At 45.6% G+C, this 21,321-nt stretch overlaps 1 protein-coding gene across 4 annotated transcripts in view; it reads left to right on the top strand.

Moving 5' to 3' along the window:
* LOC145984114 (uncharacterized) overlaps nucleotides 1-21,321 on the top strand; it is a 677,559-nt gene that overhangs the window by 396,700 nt on the left and 259,538 nt on the right. For all 4 annotated transcript variants that reach the window (XM_083117547.1, XM_083117546.1, XM_083117548.1 and 1 more), the window contains one exon: nucleotides 17,916-18,059. In XM_083117547.1, coding sequence (XP_082973673.1) covers nucleotides 17,916-18,059 — 144 coding nt within the window. The remainder of the gene's footprint in view (nucleotides 1-17,915; nucleotides 18,060-21,321) is intronic.

Genomic DNA, 21,321 nt, shown 5'->3' with positions numbered 1-21,321 from the left:
GCAAGTGTTGATAATCCTGCTATTTTAACCCTATACGCGATATTCAGTATTGACGTATAATTACCAAATTTATGTAGGTCAAGCCAGGTTTTCAGCAGGAACAACAAAACTATTTTCCCTTCGCTTTGTAGCGGTAGCGTACTACATGAAGCAAACTATGTGGTGCCGGTGGTTCAACGGTTGTAGTCTGGTGAAGATGCTCTTCTTAAGTGTCCACCCCCATATAACTGGGTCTGACTTGCTAGTTGATAAATATTTCTACTGTTATATGTATTCGGGTAAACTGTGGTAACGAATTGTTCTTGGAGATAAAACTTTTGAGGAAATTAAAGCCTGCGAATTCCATAATAATGTGCCGAACATTTAAAATAACATCAGAGAGGAGCAAATGACTATGGAACGGCCGTGTTCAATGAGAAGCCTATTTAGTATTATCCCTTTTCTACCGGAGGGACGGTGTCAGGAACGACATGCACCAATGATGGGTTTGGCAGTGTAGAGCTTGATGACCGTTACCTCACCCTACCACATCTCAAGGGGGAAATAACGGAACACATTCGGACGTCCCTGGCCGATGCAAGATGGAAAACACTTCGCTGCCTCCATCAGCACACTTTGGCAGAACCAGCAGCTGTTCCGTTGCTTTCGATTCCCACACTGACAGTGAAGGACGCCAACTGTTGAACAATTCACTGCACTACAGGGTGTCTGAAAGAGAGTGGTTCCAGACTTTGAAGCAGTCTGATGAAATCCTTATAAATGAGGACTCTCTGTAAAGCGTGAACTTCAGCAAAGTACAGCGCCTTTAGTCTGCCATGTAGATGGAACAAGCAATTTCCAATGTAAGGATTAGTTAAGTAAAGGCCATAGAACAATCAATCAATATCGATATTTTCGAATAATCGATAAATGATCAATAAATTTTTTGGGGGCGAAAAATCGATTTTTGTAATTTTTTGTACACTTTAGGTAAACAAGTGTTTCCAAATATGGTCATTGATTGATTGATATGAAAGAGCGTGGCTTATAATGTTTACTTCTTGTTTTATCGATGACGTCATCGATTGATTATGTTTGTTTACTTGCTCTTTGTGGCTGCGCTGGTTTCAAAATATGGTCATCGATTGAGTAACAAGTGATTGTTATGAAAGGGCGTGGCGAGTTGTTATTTACTTGTAGCTGACGTCATCAATTGATTGTGTTTGTTTAGTAGTTGTTTTGCGGATGCGTCAGGTAACAATTGTTTCCAAAGATGGTCATTGATTGAGTGACGGTTATTACTAAGAATGGGAGTATTGTTTATTTGTTGTTTTATTGATGACGTCATCGAACGATTTTTTATTGATTTGTAGTTTTTGCTTGCAGTTGGTAGATGTCTCTGTGGCTGCGGCGCGTCTGGCTGTGCTGTGTGTTGGACGAGTTAATATAGGTTTTTGTGAGCAAATTAGAATGCATGTGCGCGCGCATCTGGTTCAGGTGACGAGGTCACGTGTGAACCATCTGTGTTGTCGGCGGCGTTGAGTATCAAAGAAAGTAAGTGGCGGGATTGGTTAGGATAAAAGCTGAACACGTGTGCTGCAGCTGTGTCGGCAAATATCAAAGAAATGTGGGTGGGAACATCTGTGTCGGTGATGATGCAAGCGTAACAGATGTGCGTCATCTGGTTCGGCGGCGAGGGTCAAAGGAAGTGGAATGGATTAGAGTCCGGGTGTTTCTGGGAATGTCTATGCAGCAGTTGGGTCAGCAAATATCCAAGGACATCTGTGTCGGCGATGATGAAATTGTAACACATGTGAGCCATCTCGTTCGGCGTCGGCAAATATCAAAGAAGTTGGAAGGGGGCAGAGTTTGATGTTTCTGGGAATGTCTATGCAGAAGCTGTGTTGGCAAATATCAAAGGAATCTCAGTGGGAACATCTGTGTCGGTGATGACGACAGCGTAACATGTGTGCACCATCTGGATCTCTTTGAAGGACAAACAAAAAATCTGGGAGGGCAGGTATAAGTTTTCCTTCTATGCGAGAAATATTTCCCTGATACGACATAAGGAATGCAGGCCAAGTGTCCACCGGAGATGTCGAATGTGACAACGTGCTTGGTCAGCGATTATTTCCCACGCTGAAGCACGTACGACTGGAGATTTTTCTAAAGGATTCCGAAAAGTACATCAGACTGTGAACTGCAGGTGTCTGTCTTGCAAGAATGCTCAGTGTTCGAGGTTATTTCTCTACGAGCTCTTACAAATTACAGATACTAATTACGTTTTGTAGGCGCTGCATGGTGTGTTTTAAGTGGGTGAAATGGTTGTGTGGGATCATTTGTCGCGAAATGATAAGTGGGAGAAGTCTTAGGAGTGGTGTTGCTGGTGGTCGTGGTCGCATGAGTGTGTATTGGAGGTTTGTGTGAGAGAGTGTAGCTTGTACGGGCGAGACGGGTAAACTGAGTATCGAGCTCGATTGGCTTCGTTTAAAAGGTGGGGTGTTGTGTTTATGAATCGGAAATTTCTAGCAAAGACGGATTTTTATTTTAATAATTTACCCGACGTGGTAAAGTGTGTGTTTTGATGTGTGGAGAAGGATTGGGATGTTGGAGATATCGCAAAGAAAGAGCGCAGGCGTTGGAGTCCGTATTGCCCGTTCCTGAGGGGTATGTTTTTTTGCCATTCTACGTCCTTCGGCCGCGCGCGCCGGGGGTTTTCTTGCTCCCTCTCTCTCTCCGTCTGGAAGTGTCGCAAACATTCTAATTGGTGGTGGTGGTTGTTCGAAATCAATCACAAACATAAATGGGAATACAAATATGTGTTTATTGCTTACATAGACACACGATACACAATACAAAACACAAGAAATTTCACCAAATCGAATGTCCATCATAGGTGTGTTTGGTTTATGCTGCACCACTCCACGGAAATACGTAGGGAGGCGCATCAGTCGCCGCCGACAAGTGGTCTCTCATTGAGTTCGCCACCGTGAGAAATACGTCTTTGTGATACAGCTCCAGGAACTCCAACCATGGATTGTGCTCGTCCACAAAGTCACTCACGGAGTCTCTGACAAACACTCGGAATATAGGAGTGGTGATGATGATGAACTTGACGCAAGTGCGACGTGAACAATCCAGATAACACTCGTGGAACAGATCGGTTCAACAAGTCGACGTACTTGTCTGTGTCGAGGATCATCGTAGACTCATCCTTGCTGCGGAAGACGATCGACGTGGCACTTAGGGAAGCAGAAGATACCTCGTCAAACTGTAGTCGATCCTTTCCGCGTGGCGTTGCACGCACGAAGCAACCTGGTCGTGGAGGTGCTCGTAGAAGGTCAAGTACGCTGACAGTAGTCGTCTGATGCTCAGGAAACGGTAGAATTCACCCTCGTTCCAGTGCATCTTCCGATAACCCACGATCAGCATAAGACGGTGCTTGGAGTACAACGTCAAGAAGGTGCCTATTGCCAGGCACCTCTCGTCATTCGCCTCCTCGTCTTCTTCTACGGTCCTGCCATCGTCCGCTTTCAGGTCGACTCTGTGCCTCTTGCCGTCTTGAAGTATCGCTCCATCGGGGCGGGATCGAGCTCCAGGAATTTTTGGAACACGCTCCACTCCACGGCGATGTCCAGATGGTGTGATCGAAGGAACACGCAAGGATGGCATCCCTCCGTCGCTGTCGACGAGGACACGTCGATAGCCGACCAGCATGCATTTGGTGTGCGACGGCGTGAGTTACTCGATGGATGGTAGGAGGAACGTACCCAGCTCTTTTTGTTCCCTTTTATTCAGGCGAAATCGCTGTCTTCTTCTTATCATTATTATTTGACCTGCCTCCCTCTCTCTATCTGCTGCTGCTTCACGTCCGGACCTGCTCCGTCTTGTCCTTCTGTCTCCGACATTCTCCGTTCGTCTCACTGTCACGTTCTCGTCTTGCTCTCTGTATTTATGGAACCGCTCCTGCTGCTGGCGCAACCACCGCCACCTCATCGATAGAGTGACGTCGTCTTTGTCGGACTCACTGCTCAACGTCATCTTCTGCTACACGTTGCTGCTGCTGCAACAACAAAGACGTGTGAGTTTGTAGCGTGTGACAGAGCTTGTCGCAACATTCTAACTGCGACGTGCAAACAGACGCACTACAGTCCCATCGTTTTGCGTCAAAGCATCAGTGTAATGCACATAAAATGGACAGACATGCATAATGCAGTTACACGCAGCAGCACTGACAGCACACCGTGCTGAGGAAACCCTGCAGTTGGCGCGAGTTACTCGACCACCGGACGGAATTGCGTTCCATAAAGCGTCGGAAGGAGGATCGGATGAAAACAACACCGTAGGAATCAAAGTACCGTCCATAATCCCGGTTGTACACGTGGATGGCGACCCATTGCCGACCCTCTTTGCTCGGGTATGCCCCTTGGAATGCGAGGGCTGCGTGGATGTGGCATGTGTTCATCGTCGAACTAGGTCGCGTGTGTAGGGTGGATATACACTTTTATTATTATTCTTCCTCTTCTTCATGTTATTAATCGCTGGATCATTTGACTAACCGTCGGGGTTGTAATCTCCACCGATGCGTCGTAGAGTATGTAGATCAGACACGCTATTGTCTAGTCGAGGGCGTTCTTGAATCGTACCTCGATGCGGAGTGCACCCTTTTCCGGAAGACTTTTGCAGCTGTTGTCGTCGGCGAGGTTGGGTGTCAGCTGGTAACACAACATGAAGTAAGTATCCTTTTGCAAACATCTCCCTGGTGATCATGTGCCCCTTGTCGGAGTGGTGGATGTCTGTACCCGTGAAGAGCGTCTCGTATGCTTGAGGGATCGCTCCGTACTTTCCACGAGTTCCAGCGACGTTGTCTGCACGAGCTGTTCTCTGACATAGAGAGCAAAGTAGTTGAGGGACTCCGCGTAGATGAAACGGGTTCGTGTTGGGGGTCCACACGAACGCGTTTTTAGGCACCATCGTGAAGAGCAGGAATGTCGGTATGGTTCCGTTGGTGATGTTGTTCAACGTCAAGGATTTTCCACCCGCGGGCACAGTGCAGGTTTTCAGTTCCGAACGTTTGAAGAAATATTTTGCGTTGCTCCTCTAAACGCCATGCTGTGCGCCAACAGGTATTTTGGGTGGATAGTGAAGTGGGTCACATGGAGAGCCGCTTTGAGAATCTGGATTTTCACAGGTGCGGCCGTCGCGTCTCCCCAGGTAGAAATCGTCCTTCGACTTAGTCAGCACCACCTTCATGTTCACGTTGTTCAGAAGGTACTTCTCCTGATGGAAAAAGTCCACATTCAGTCTCGAGATCACTTTCACTTCATTCTGGATATCGTCGGTGTCGGTGTCGCTGGTGCCCCCACATTGGAAGAATTCCCAACGTTTCTTGAATCCTACGTTGGTTGTCGTGTCGGCTTCATTTTTTATGTCAGGTAAAAACAAATCGGCGTAAGATGGGTGTTCAGAGCGTCCTTTCCGTAGTACCCAGGTTTGTGAAATACGACTTGTAGTGGTAGTTGGTGCTCGAACCGGTCACCAATGTATCGTTCAGATAGACGCTACATTGACTGAAGAGCGAGTGCATCAGGTTGTTCACCACACCCCCTCTCTTTGTTTCTACTGTGTTGTATTTCAACAACGAACCGTCCTGTTTGGTCATCCGCAACGTAAGACTAGCCATCTGTAGGGATTGTTAGCTCCTTTGCTAGGAATCTGCAGGATGCTCATATTGTCCATCGACGAGATGGTGTGGCATATTTCCTTATGGTTCCCCACAATTTCTGTCTGGAGACATGGTTCTTCGAATAGATCCAGGATCGATGTCATCCCATCTATGGTCTGCGGTGGGCGTCCGTCGTCTCCGTTTCACCTCCGTCTTCAGCGCGATCCACGTAGGGTAGCATAAACCGCACGACTGGATACTCCCTTTTGGCGGCAGTGTTTTTATAGCGGATGGGCTCGATGTTCGAACCAACCACCAACGTGTTGTTCAGGTAGATCGAGTGCACCAGTTTGGTTACCACACAGTCCTCAATTGTTTGTTTCGACTGCGTTGGGTTCCAGCATCCACAGCTTAAGACTCAGACAAATCGTATGGAGGCATCGTTCTTCGAACAGACCCACGGCCGATGTCATTTTCCCCAACGTCTACGGTTGGCGTCACGTCTTCAGCGCAAACCGCTCGACCGGTGTCGTTGTTGGCGTCGGTCCTATTCTAGGGAAGGGAGAAAAAAATCTGTGTATGTCCTTCAGCGGTTGGAGTGCACTCGGGTTGTCCTCGTCCTCCGAACTGTTGTGTTCTTTCTTCGCTGCGTCGTCTTGCGTGCCCTTCGTCCGACCACACGGGTCGTGTTCCGTGCTCGTCTGCGTGGTCTGGTTGCTTGACTGTTTAGCCACCTTCGTTTGCTACCGAACCAGTCATTTGCTTCACTTTCGCCTCCGGCTTGTTCAGTAGATTCGTTCTGGACTCGTGCAGTCGCTTCTGTACAATGTCGCGGACTGGTCCTTGCGACGTGGCGACGTCGCCTAAGATGTTCGCTCTCGTACGCAAGGCCTCCCTACCCACCGCTTTAGCGCCAGACACCACGAGTGGTTTCACCGCAGGGAACAACCAGGGGAAAATGAATATGCTATGCCCACGTTGGTACCTTCGTCCCTGGAAGTACAGACCCATATCACTACCAGTCTGAGCCTGGAAGTTATAGTAGTCCACGATCGAATTGGTCATCGTGGCGGACTTCTTCCGAATGTCCATTTCTACTTGCGTCTTGATCTTTTATGGATCTCTCTGTCGTTGTCTTCCCCGAAAGTGAAGCACCACCAGGGATGGTATGTTGTTCGCGTAAAACGGTACGGGGTCGTTTCTATCGTTCCGGAACTCGATGTCGATGGTTTCAAAGGAGTGTTTATCGAACGGGTGATAGTACACTATGTCAAACTTGTGATGTGCCACGCTCCGGGTACCCAACTCCGAGAAATCCTGGGATATCACTCACAACAGGCGCGACCTGACGTGCCTGGTGAATTGGTGTTCGATAATGTCGCAATACACAAAGATCAGTTGACTGTTGAACGGTGTGACAGTGGGTGGAACACCTTGAAAGGGAGATGTCTCTTTTGCATCCGTCTGGTCGAGGATGTTTCTAAAGAGCGATCGCAGTGTTGATCATGGCGTTTTCTGTACCTTCCGCATCCATCTTCTCCGGCAGAAGGTTGTGCATGTTGGCCAACAGTTCGGTCTGAGAGGTGTACAGTTGCGGAGGTAGCTCCAGGATGTTGTCGTCTCGATCAACTTTCATTGTTTTTCAAGTGGAAAGCATCTTCACGTTGTACCGGTACTGGTACGAGTTTGGCTCATTCTTCTTCCTTTTCTTCGTGTTGTGGTTTGTTCGATCGTCACCATCCTCCTCCGCAGGCACATGTACCACGCTCGGGTCTTCCTCCTCCTCCTGCTCCTCGTAGGTGGGTACAGTCCGTTCTTCTGGACTCGGTAAATTCAGATTAAAGAAGAGGTCGCTGTCATCTAGCTTTTCTCGCTCTCCACGAAATCGTTTTCTTCTCACCAAGTTTTGACCTCCCTCTTCTCCTCCTCCTCCTCCACTTTTGGTACACGCCTTTCCCAAAGATTGCCTCTATGTCTGGGATGAAGTTGTCGATGTAGGAGCGTATCTTCTGCCGAGGTTTGTCTTTGAACGCATCGAACATGCTCAGCGTGAGCTCCCCCACATGGTCGTACAGCATGACAGGGAACTTCAAGACACGATTCGGTATGTACCCTTTTTCGAAGAGGATTTTCAGCTTGCTCACACGAACCGTGTCGCCCACTCCGAAGTTTGCTCTTGTTTGTCGTTGAACACCACACTCTCCCTTTCCCAGATTTTTCAACACAGTGTAAATGTTACCTTCGTTCACATCCACAGGCTTCATGCCTACATTTCTGTGGTACGAGTGATTGTACCCCTCCACGAGTCTCTCAAGAACATCGATATACTTGTATGTGCCGGGAGCTGTGAAGTACTTCCACATGCGGCTTTTTAACGTTCTGTTAAATAGCTCCACAACGCTCGCTTTTAAGTCTGTGTTTCTGGAGATCTGGTGCTCTATCCCCTTCTCTTTCAGAAGTTTCTGGAAGTGGACGTTTTTTAATTCGGTGCCCTCGTCCGTCTGTAGGATCAATTGGTTTACGACCCTCCTTCCGTAGTACGACGGCGAACCCTCGTATCTCCTCTGGACCGGTTTTGATTTTTAGCGCCATAGCTTACGCATGTTTTGAAAACACATCAATCACTGTCAGCACATATTTCCAACGACAATTGTACCTTTTTCAGGTTTTGCATGTCGTTCAGATCCGCCTCCAAAGGTCGTCCATATTTGTCACATTGTATTTGTTCTTGGGGTAGTGGATGCGTTTCGGTAGGTGCAACGTGTATGTATCCTGTTGTTAGAACTCCCGGAACTTCTTTTTCAGTATGCCACCTCCCAGAGTTTCTCCGCTGTCGTGAAGGACTCCCCCTTCTCGGGAGCATACTAGATGTCGTGAAGTGTCTTGTTCACATCCTCAACGGTTCCCATGCTACGTGTTTCGACCACCGTCTCTTTTCTCCTACGGGCCGGGTCGTCTTCGTAGTCGAAGTTTGATATGTGTTCTCTCCTCTTTTTTCTTCTTCTTTGCTCTCAGCTCCTCCTACTCCGCTCCTCCACTTCTTCTTTCTCCGATTCACCCTCTACTTTCGGCCACAGCGAGCGTTCCGTCGGTGCGAAAGGAATAGTCTCGGTGGCGTCAGGGATCTTCGCTCCCTGGTCGCTCTCCTCCTTCAGCCACCACCGGTATCGATAGAGGTACCTCCTTCCTCCGAACCACACGGAGATACTTGTCCAGGGCTTGTCGATACAATGAACACTTTTCTTGCTCGTCCATGAGTTTAGAGTGTAGGATGTGGTGCATCTCCCGATCGAGATCCGACAGTTGCGCATTCAGTTCGTTCATCTTGATCTTCTCCAACTGATCCGGGGTCATCATGATCAGTTTCCTGTACTGTGTCGACGTCATCTCTCAATCTCTCTCTATCACCGGTTCAGAAGCGTTCTCAACAGACCGCTAATCACACTCCTCAACAGCACCGGAAGAAACCCTCCTTTTTGCACCAGAAGACGATTTGCGATGTCGAATCGACACCTTTTTGCTGACGAGTTTCCGCAACACGTTCTTGTACTATCTCAGCTTGCGCTTGAAAACTTTTGTAACGGGTAAGTTCTTGTTCAACACATTTAGACAGCACTCGGAGAGGGCGTTCGCTAGTTTCGGATCCGCCTCCTTGAGAATAGCTTTGCGAATCCATGGGTTCGACTTTCGGAGTGTCTGTAAAAGCGACTTATTAAAGCGTATATATTTGCTCATGTCGGTCGTAAGCCAGACACCGATCGGGGTCGGGAACGAGAACCGAGCAGTACCTGTACGTTTCTGGAAACAACTCCGACCGTATGCGTAGAGGTTCCGGTGTGTCCTGCGTAAAGTCCAGGAAGCAATAGCTGTATGGCTGTCGGGTGATATCGTTAAATACCTTTTCGAAACATCGCCACTTCGACGAGAATATTTGCCGCACAAGCGTCGACACCTGCAGATGGTCCCTCAGGTTCTTGAAGATCACCATGTAGTTCGCGTTTAGAGCAATATCTCTCGTCTGGGAATCTTTTGAAAATAGATTCTGAGTCAGGAGAATGGCGATGGGACTATTTGGTGATCAGGTCGGACACCTCGTGCGCGTTGTAGGCATCCTTCATAAGGTCGTCCGGGATAATCAGGCATGGAGGGTTCCCCTCAAGTCGTCGTAATTCGGCATTCCGTTACGTATTTCCACCCCGTCCACTTTGGGTGGTGCGAAATTGGATCCCGTGCACCACACGATCCTCTTGAATTCCTACGATGAGTTCGCATCTATTTCTCAACATGTTCAACACAAACGTTGCCTGCGGGTTTGTCACAAGCACAAAACGACGTTTTCTCGCAATCAGTCTGGGATATTGGATGACCAACTTCTTGTTGTCGTTCATGTGCAGCACAAGATCTGTCACCGACTCTAACTTCAATTTCGAACTTGTGTCGTAGTCCAACGTGATCCCTTTCATTTTAACCTTTCCCTTCGTCGGGGACCACACCTTCAGAGCATAATTTTTCGAACCACCGGACACAAATTCCCTAATGTAGGCACCTTCACCGAATTCCGCCATTTCGTCCGTCAGATCGCCAAAGTGGTCGCCCAACTCTAGTTTCCGTCGTGATTGACTGGTCTCGCGTATAATTACTCTGTAGGTTTCGCAGTACAATATGTCTACACGCACAGAGTCCAACAGTTTGTACAGACGAATCCTGGCGAAGGTTGTTGTGTACGCGCATATCGCGACGTTCCCTTGCTGTTTTGGGGTGCACACTCGTTCAGGTAGTCCCAACTCACAATCACAGTGTCCTCGTTTACGAAAAATACCTGCTTGACGTCGACACCAGGTTCCGTCAATTTCTCAAATAGATCGCGAGGTCCTCGTATGATCGGCGTCTGTGGTTTGTTGGTATTCCGAGAAAATTTGCTCCAAAGGGAGTTCAGGCACAGCTTTGCAACAGCTCGGGATAAGTGAGGTGATGTCGTAGTAGCGTATTTTCTCCTCCTCCTCTTCGCCCGTGTCAACCTCTCCCCGCATTTTAAACACCGCCACCCTACCTACCTCCGTACATCGCATCCCTCACCACCAGCGGGTCACTCTGGAAAAGCAATTGTTGTTGAAGTTCGTGATCGAGATCCGGTCGGTCCCGTAGAAACCCCCGGAACGAGCAGTCCCACATTTCCACCACAGTGTAGCACAATGTTCGAAGGTTCGATGTCACCCTTTCGGTTCGCTAGTACCTAGCACCCATCGTGTCCGCCTGATTGGATTGGACATTCTTCGACACAGGTCTCGATCGCTCCTTATAGCAGGATGGACAACCGTGGAAATAGCACCCATAGAACTGGTAGGAGGTCCTCGTAGTTTCGTCGTAACCATCCACCGCAATTCCATTCACAGCCACATGCTCCCTTTGTTTACCGGCATACTCCAACTCTACGTTCTCCGTCTTCTCCACATGCAGCAACCACTTGAGCGCGACCCTGCTCTCATTGCTCATGTTGCGTTAGCCATCGCGAGGAATCACACCAATGGCGTTGTCCGACAGGAAATGTCTTCGGTACGCCAGGGAGCATGCCAAGGCTATGGTGAAACAGTCCTGTGGAATGTCCAGATGAGCGATGTCTAGGAAATACTGACGAAATTTGAGCACTCCCCTACGGGGGACGGTGACGTCCTGAATGCAATACTTGCGCCACTCGTAGGCGTTGTCGTACAGGTCGCACTCCTTCGATGCTCGGTTGTACCACTCGTAGAACTTCTGTCGATGCTGCGGTGACATATGGTCCTGATCAAGGAGCCGCTCGTTGGGTAAGTGACCCTTGTATTTGCGGTTTCCATTGGTGTTGAAAAAATGCGGGTAGAAACCCTTTGTCTCTTCGAACTCGAATGTCTTGGAGAAATTCGACAGAGGCTTCTGCAAGTAGTTCAAAAAGTCCATGAACCGCAAATTTTTCCCCACGCTCATAAACCGGATTTTCGTACCGTAAATGATTACCTCAAATGCTTCCACATCCCTCTTCAGCAACTCGGACAACACAAACATACCGTCGTAGGATCGGTACTTGTGGGCCACCAACACAATCCTCTTGAAGTAGGGTCGCTCCACAAAGATATAGTCCATAAACTGTCGCAGAAGGTCCTCTCCCTCGAAGCAGTGCTCTAGAATACCACACTGTAAGCAATCTTCCATTATGTTCGTGTCGTCACACTTGGTGCACCACGCACAAACCGGCATCGAGCACATATGTCGAGAGTCGGCCGACGTACGGTGTGCACTGCGTGGCTTCGAAATCGTAGAGCATAAACAGGTATCTCTTGCAGGCGGTATCCTCACCGCCTCCTTTATCTCTCTGCATGTAGCACAGATGGTTCACCTCGCGGTGCTCTTTGTACGTCTTGCAGTATGTATACCCGCACAGATGTTTTGCACTCTCAGTGTGGGTCGCATCCAGCAATTGGTAACAGCTCTTGTAGCTTCGTATCTGCGTGCACACTGTACCTGTACCGTAGCGAGTGCTAAGGTGATTGTTGTAACACACATCGCTGTTGAACATCCTGTTGCACCGTTCGCAATGCATCACATCTTTCTTCTCGCACACAGATGCCGTGTGAGACAGATGACACATATTTTTGCACACATGCGCATATTTCGGGAAAAAGCGTAACACCGTTTGCAGAAATAAGGAATAGAGAACGCAGCCACTGGATTCACAATGACGTCATAGTGGTTGTCTCTCTGATTCAGAAACAGGTATATGGACTTCTTCGGCAGAGGAACCACTTGGGCGAGCAACACCTCCGGCTTCTCCATATCGCTGAACACAAATACCTTGAACTCACTTCCGAAGTAACATTGAAACGCAGTCAGTTCGGTGGGAACCTCCTCCCGTCGTCTCCAGTGACACCCCGGCCTTTCTACACAACTCCATCGCCTCTGACGTCAACACTCTACGACCCAGCAGAAATTATGTGCAGTATTTTCAAAAATACTCAGGATCCCTGTCTTTGTCCGCATACATCAGCCCGATCTCCAGAGCTTTAGCCAGACATATCTTTCCACCCCTGGCGAGTCACCACACTTCTCTTCACCTTTGCGTATCGCTCGTGCGATAGAAGACCTCGAGAGTTCAGTTTTCGTCGTCCGTACAAAATAGGCATGGTAATCACAGACATGTGCAGCTACAGCAGGTCCTTCGGCAAAACTTGGCGTTCGATTGCAGCACCCGGGCTACCACATTCCACAGCTTGTCCGACTCCAGTTGATCGATTTTGCGTAAGGACAAACCTACCGGTCGAACCGACTCGTCAGACCTGTTCTCCAACACCACACCTACTTTGTCCGATGGTTTGTGCCGGTCCACAATATCGTTCAGTACAGCATCCAAACCCTCGTGCACCCACGGCATAGCATCCGTCTTCTCATCTGGTGATCTGAATGTGAACGTCATCGTAGTGTACGTGGAGTTATACTTTTTCACTCGACAAGCGTCCATTACTTTGATGTCCACATGTTTTGTGTGTGGAATCTCTCCCGGACCACGCACCATTTGCCCCTCTACCCGGAGATATCCGTCGACGTGGTCGTCCCCGCTCTCTCTTCATTTCCATTCAAACTACGCACTTCCGACCTCAAACGTTCCAACAAATCAAGGCGCCGTCATAGTTCACCTCGACCCATCATTTGGATAATCTCCTGCAAGATCATCATCTTCCTCTCCGATCCCCTTTCAAATTGCTCCAGCAAGATATGGCAGGCGCTCACTTATGTTGCACTCGATGTCAAGAATACCATAGTGTACTCTTTCGTTAGCACTTGTAGTCTTCCCAACAACGACAGACGCACAACCGCTCACATCGATCAACACTCACATATCCCAAGCTTGCGTATCAGCTTACACGTACCGCCCACACACTCTACACCAGCTGCTCCACTTATACTATTCTATCACAGCAGTGCGCATGTGCATGCGCGTACCGCCAACTTACCTTCTCCCATGTTCGTGCAGATACTCCTTTATCAGCGACGGTAACTCCACCAATCGGAGAAGAGTCTCGTACAACAGAAACTCCTCGTCGATCGTATTGTCACCACCACCACCACCTTCTCGACAATTCTAAGGTGGTCGCGAGCAAAATGTGCAAACAAATGATCCATATTTTACGGTTGGCGAACATAGCTGACCCACCTTCGTATTTTCGTCCGCACGCAAACATAACATTCACCATCTACACCACGTCCACCGCAGATTCCACAATGCACCCTTCTCGTTTCGGTAACCCCTCGAAACAATCGACACAAAAAAACAGGGTATTCGGGTGTATAACCGGTCATCCTGTGAAACACACAATATATATCCAAACCCTCGGGTAAACACATATACGTGACATAATCGAATTAAAACATCCTCCCCGATGTCGTCTATCTCCTTTGTTACTCTTTCCCTTACTCCACTTCAATATTTCCAAAAAACATACCCCTCAAGAACGGGCAATACAGACTCCAACGCCTGTGCTCTTTCTCAGCGATATCTCCAATTCCCCAATGCTCGATCTCCACACATCAAAACACACACTTTACCACGTCCGGTAACCTATTAAAATATAAACCCGTCTTTGATAGATATTTGCGATTCATAAACACAACACCCCACCTTTTAAACGTAGCCAATCGAGCTCTTTCGCTACTCAGTTTACCCGTCTCGCCCGTACAAGCTACACAATCTCACAAACCGCCAATACACACTCATGCGACCACGACCACCAGCAACACCACTTCTAAGACTTCTTTCTCCCACTCATCACCTCGCGACAAATGATGCCACACAACCATTTCATCCACTTAAAACACACCATGCAGCGCCTACAAAACGTAATTAGTATCTGTAATTTGTAAGAGCTCGAAGAGAAATAACCTCCTTGGCCTGCATTCCTTTTGTCTTATCAGGGAAATATTTCTCGCATAGAAGGAAAACATGTACCTGCTCTCCCAGATTTTTTGTTTGTCTTTCATAGATCCAGATGGTGCACACACGTTACACTTTCGTCATAACCGACACAGTTGTTCCCATCGAGATTCCTTTGATATTTGCCTACACAGCTTCTGCGTAGACATTCCCAGAAACATCAAACTCTGCCCCCTTCCAACTTCTTTGATATTTGCCGACGCCGAACCAGATGGCTCACATGTGTTACAATTTCATCATCGCCGACACAGATGTCCTTGGATGTTTGCTGACCCAACTGCTGCATAGACATTCCCAGAAACACCCGGACTCTAATCCATTCCACTTCCTTTGACCCTCGCCACCGAACCAGATGACGCACATCTGTTACGCTTGCATCATCACCGACACAGATGTTCCCATCCACATTTCTTTGATATTTGCCGACACAGCTGCAGCACACGTGTTCAGCTTTTATCCTAACCAATCCCCCACCCACTTCGTTTGACCTTCGCCGCCGTCGAACCAGGTGGCACACACGTGTTAAGATTTCATCATCGGCAAACCTCACCCACTTCCTATGATACTCAATACCGCCGACAACACAGATGGTTCTCATTTGACCTCCCCCCAGAACCAGATGCGTGCGCACACGCATTCTTATTGGCTGAGACAAGCCTATATTAACTCGTCCAACACACAGCACAGCCAGACGCGCCGCAGCCACAGAGAAATCTACCAACTGCAACAACTACAAATCAATAAATAACCAATCAATGGATGACGTCATCAATAAAACAACAAATAAACAATGCTCCCTTTCTTAACAACCAACGTTACTAAATAGATGACCATCTCTGGAAACCATTGTTTACCTGACGCAACCGTAAAACAACTACTAAACAAACACAATCAGTCGATGACGTCATCGATAAAACAACAAGCAAACATTACCCTTTCATATCAATCAATCAATGACGACCATATTTGGAAACACTTGTTTACCAAAAATGTACAAAAATTACAGATAATCGATTTCCCTCAAAAACGTTGTTGATCACTTATCGATTATTCGAAGAAATTGATATTGATTGATTATTGTTCTATGGCCTCTACTTAACTACTTAAGGTAAAGCTGTAACTGTGCGAGTTGACCAGGTACAACCGACTGATTCAACCGATAGGGACCCACCTGAATTTTAAAGAAATGTAAATTTGGGGTATTATAATCGAGGCTCTAAAAACCGTAATTTCCCCTGCCTTTGGGAGAGCAGTGACAACAGGTTAATGGGAGATGCAGGTAATTCCGAAGTGGGGAGAGATGGAAAAAAATGAAGGGACGCCAGGCAGATCGCTTTCAAACTAAATACTGAGCATCTCGTAAGTACGAGCATAAAGTGGCATTGTGGCTAAAGGATGCAGGCGGTACACATACAACCCTCTCTCGTCAAAGTCTGTGCTAAGATGGATGGGATGGCATCGAGCGTAGATGGTGGCAATAATATAGAATACCTTACCTTTTTAGAAATAACGAAGACTCAGATAACCCCATAAACATGTAGACGATTGAACCGGTACGAAATGCACCAAAACACAGACGAATACAAGCATGATGAACAGCGTTCAGGATGCAAAAGTTGAGATGGACGAGCAGAGGAATGCACAAAACTTCCACAATCGACCTTCGACGTAATGAGAAAACAATAAAGTCGAAAGAGAACAATGAGATCAGCATACCAAAATGTGTGACTTAACACGTAGAGAAGGTTAAAAACTCGTAGACAATATTATTTCAGATGGCAGGGATGAGATTGACATGAGTCGAAATGCGCCGAAGGCTTGGGAAAGTGCTAACCACGACAAATTGTGTTCGAATGGATTGAGAAGTTAAACAATGGTCCGACAAGTGGTGAGCACGAAGGAGCAGCAGAATGGCCATTCGCATCCGCTACTGACGACAACATTGATCCATGCCATAGTTCTGAGCCACGAGTATCTATCGATGAAGTGGCAAGTCATCTGCACATTAGTCCTCTGCATTGTCATGCAAGTCTTCGGTAGATTTCGGTCCCTGATACACCTTTAGACCTCAAAAGAGGGATTACTGATCGCTGTTCAATGGTGGGTGGCGCGGCCATCTTTACAATAAATTAATGAGAAATGCACACTCCATTGACATGCCCGCGCAGAAAGCAGTGTGGTTAACTTTAAGAAAATTACAGCAAGAGTGCAGATAATGACCAACCCTCGTACGTAGAATAATTCCGCCAAACTTACATTTTTGACATTTTGGATTTGAGTTGTCCTAACATTGAGGAACATTACTAAAAAAAAATATTTTCTATAGTATTTAATTCCGGGTTGGAGCAAAATTTTAGCTAATTCCACCCTACTACTTGGACAGTTCAAAGGATGACGGGGGAAAATCCAGTTTTCCTAGGTTTCGTGTAATTCAAATTCTTCGCATATTTTCACATTTCTGCTTAGTCTACATTTTCTGAGATTAAGAAAATGTCTTGCAGCAACTTTAGGGCATGATGTAAGCGTAAGTTTCGTATCTTTTTTTTTTAGCTATTGTGCAGTACGTTGTTCGTGGTGATGGGATGGCCACAGTGGAGAAATAAATAACCACCAATGTTCTGACCGCACAAACTATCATAAGTTAGTTTTGTATATTAAATTTTTCACACCAACAGTCAAATACTGACATCTGTGGAAATTAAAAAGGCGATTAAACATGTAAAACGTACAATCTATCGTAGCAAAACCTTCGAAAATACACTTGTCGCGGAGTGGAACAGGTATTTTGTTAGTTGTTTAGTACATCACGTCCGTGGGTAATAGCTTAATGTTTGACGTAAGGAAGGCAAGCGATCACTACATTTTTCTAACTGTAATTACATGTCTTGAAGAGGGGTTGGGGGTGAAGATTTAATTTTAGATGTAAACGGGGGAATGTGACGATTCCCATTTACTGCATGTGGCGATTTATCTTTTCTTTTAGGTGACTCAAAAAGGAGTTTGAGCCTAATTATAGAAGAGGCGATCATCATCTGGTGATGGCATTTCAATTCATCTCCGTTCTTCCTCGTAATACGCTGATTTATTATTTCTCGTGTAAGACTGTAGACTTACAAAAATGATGTTGTATTGTGTATAGTGCAATATTGCATTCGTATATGTATGTAATTATTATTACGAGAATATAGTTTTACAAAATTATTTTCACGATTAATGCTTATGTGATACTGCAGAAAATCGATTGGCATTTACTGCGTATCAATATAATTCAATATGTAAGAGAAACTTATATCATTCTTCTGTTTTATTTAGATATTAACGAATGTGCCAACGCTTCAGTTCAACCTTGCAAACGAACTCAACATTGCATCAATTCAATAGGCTCCTACAGATGTATAAACATAGTAAACTGTGGAGGTGGATATGAACTGAATGAATCTGGTACACAATGTGTAGGTGAGTATAATCTCAGAGTTTTCAATCTATCAAACCTGAATCCAGAGGTGGGCTGTGACACTTAAGGTTAGGCAAGCTACTGAATATGATTTATTTTCACAGAAATATGCTATTGCTGGCTAGGTAACAGAACGCTTTGAATGCTTGACTTCCGATCTCACCACCGAAGTCCCCGAGATGCTTTGGCATGGCTTTTAATTTCGAGTGTCATTTCATCAATGTCATCTGAACGTCATTCATCCCTATCATCGCGATTAGGCAAAAAGAGACAAAAAAGTAGTTCAACAACGAAAATACAAAGTATTTAAAAGAATCTAAATAACTCTGACTATTGTGTAGTGTATTTGATATTATTGTATTAGATTTTAATTGGCTTACGTATGGTAAAATGTTTCCTTTTTTTAAACAGCAGGTACTGGACGATTTAAGATAAATGCGTTGAATGTAATATTGGAAGTGGAGGGTGACGTGATTGGCTGATTTGGGTGATTTGGGTGATTTGGTATTTTAAGTCCACTTTATGCACAGTAAGGCTCATTGGGACTAGACCTACAGCTTAAAGTGGGATCCGAACCACTATGTGCCTACACCGGGAATCGAACCCGGGACACCTTGATTACAAAGCTGGAGGGTGACATTCCTTCAGCTAACATAATGTGTACATAAAGCACCCCTCATACTAACCCATATCCAAGGCTCCAACAAACATACAGCGCTAGGAGTTTCCACCTCGAGCACGAAAAGTATTACCCCGATTGCCTAGTGGTAAAGTCGCTTTGTATTCAAGGAGTCCCAGGTTCGATACCTGGTGGAGGCACATTGCACAGTTTCGGATCCAACTTTAAACTATAGGACTAGTCCCGATTAGCCTATCTGTTCATAAAGTTGACTTTAAACAGCAATTCAAACAAACAAACCAACAAAAATTATTAAGAATTCAATTGCCGAAATATGTAAATTTATTTACCGATTCTCCTATCCATTTTCAAACTTTAGCTGAAGATAATGTTTCATTTATTTACATGGAAATTCTCCGTCGTCTGCCTGACCTTTATAGACGAATACGAGTGCCTTGTTTTCATTGTAATATCTCTCTAAAATTTAAATGTTATTTTTGCATTGCAAATAACGCGGCTTCATACATGCCAACTCTCAATTGAATTTGTATCAGGTGTTACAAAATTGGAGCATAATATCTCAAAATAATTGAGAGAGAAAGGTTAGCAAATGCCACTCCAAGATCACGGTATTCCCCCAAATCTTCCCTTCTAAACAACCCGTGTTCCTCAATACGTGGCTATATTTATTATTCAAGAAAAGATGACGACACTAATTAATACCTCTATGGCACAATGTGAAATGTAACAAAATGAACCATGCTTGCAATTCGGCTGGTCACACAATTACAGGTAAAACGAAAAAGATGAAATTCCCGAGCATCTGCATGCACAGTCAAGGGGAAAAAGAAGTACAGAGATTTGGTGGAGAACGAGTGCAGTAGAAAATGAAGCACGAAACCATACTAAGTGAAAAATTCTAGCGACGCCTACCTCCGTGGTGGAGTGGTTATCACAGCGCGCTATGACGTAAAAGGATCCCGCGTTCGAATATCAGCTTGTGTGTTCTTTTTGAGTCTCCCTTCATGGTTGCGTTTAGCCAAAGTGCCAAAAAGCGACATAAAATAAAATTCAAATCAAAATCTATGCAAGTGTGCTTGTCCCACTTTTCCGGAGTACACCCTACTGCCTGAATATACTTTCTTTTCCATCTTGTAAATGAAAAAAATACATGCTGGTAGACATAGTGTAACGTGTCGATAGAAAGCTCTGGCTTTCTTTTTGAAAAACTTCCTAACTACTTCCACATAAATTATCTCATTCATTAGTAGTATAAAAGTAGCACTTCAAACTCATACGTTGTAGGTATCCTCTATTTATATGCATTTAACCTCAGTCGTATCATATTATGACGATTTTTTGTGGATTTTATAGCGTTGGATGACATTCCAGTTCAATTTTCACCGCAACTCGGTTTTTCCTACCTCATCCTTTGTAGGTATGCTACGATCTTACGTGATATAACTTAACCTATTCACTTTCTACGACCTTCTACTGGCTAAGTTAACCCGCAAGTGTTGTTTTTTTGGTTACGTATTTTTCTCTTACGATCTTACAATCTTACATGATATAACTTAACCTATAATATTTTTTTAGGATCGTTCACGAGAGGTTGGAAACGGTATGCGCTTTGACCTACTTGTGTAGTAGGTGAAACGGTAGGAGCTGGAAACACCCTTTGACCTACTTTTGTAGTAGTTCATGTCCTCCAGTTCTGGGACATCTTTTGGGATTCGTGGGGCCTGCCTTACGATAAAAAGCATGTAAGGTGTCTTCATTTGGGACTCGAAGTGTTGCCAACCCAACCTTGCGAAAATTTCACCATATGATATTTCACAGGCGAAACTAACCTACACTGAGTTGGCAACACTGGCTATAATCTACGCTGTGTATTCCAGCTTTCTGCAGCCTTCTAAGATGTAATTTTAGGTTCGAACCTCGAGGGGCCCTCGGAGTAATCTTCTACGATGTTTTTTTTTTATTTTTCACGTTAGGTTCGAACCTCGAGGGCCCCCTCGGAGAAATCTTCTACGATGTACTCTTTTTTTATTTTTTACGTTAGGTTCGAACCTCTGAGCAATCATAAAAGTTATGGTGAATCGTACGCGTACTCTATACATCTTCGAAATCTCCCCGTGTGTGTGTGTGTTTTCGCAATTTTAGGCTTTTCAACGCAGAGGGGGCACACACACTTGTAAAAAAACACATTTCAAATATTTCGACAAGAGGAGGCGGGTCCGAGATTCGCTTGCCATTTTTTTAAATTCGTGGAATTTGTGATAGGCGACGACAGACCCATCTATGAGCAAAATTTGAATGTTGGAATTTCACTAAAACATGTCATTTAGGAACCGCCATCTCCTTGTGGTAAATTTGAAAATTGAGTCAAGATAACAATGGAGGTGGCGATTGAAAGTTCGGAACAAAATGACAATAGGTTTCTCCAATCTAAATAGAATTGGTTCGATTGAAATTTTGCATTTTTTAAAAAATAATATAAACACGTTGCATCTTGACTTGGTCGGAATTTGACTTGCTGTCCCCGAGAAATTCTATATAAATAACATACCTGAAATTTCTATCGCATTTGCGACCATAGTCTTTTAACTGGTTTTAAAGCTACATTCGAACAATTATTTCAAGTT

This window comes from Lepisma saccharinum, chromosome 2 (genome assembly GCF_977018435.1).
Source record: "Lepisma saccharinum chromosome 2, izLepSacc3.1, whole genome shotgun sequence".
Lineage (NCBI taxonomy): Eukaryota > Metazoa > Arthropoda > Insecta > Zygentoma > Lepismatidae > Lepisma > Lepisma saccharinum.
The sequence above is the reverse complement of the archived record's forward strand: the minus strand, read 5'-3'. Positions and strand labels throughout refer to the sequence as shown.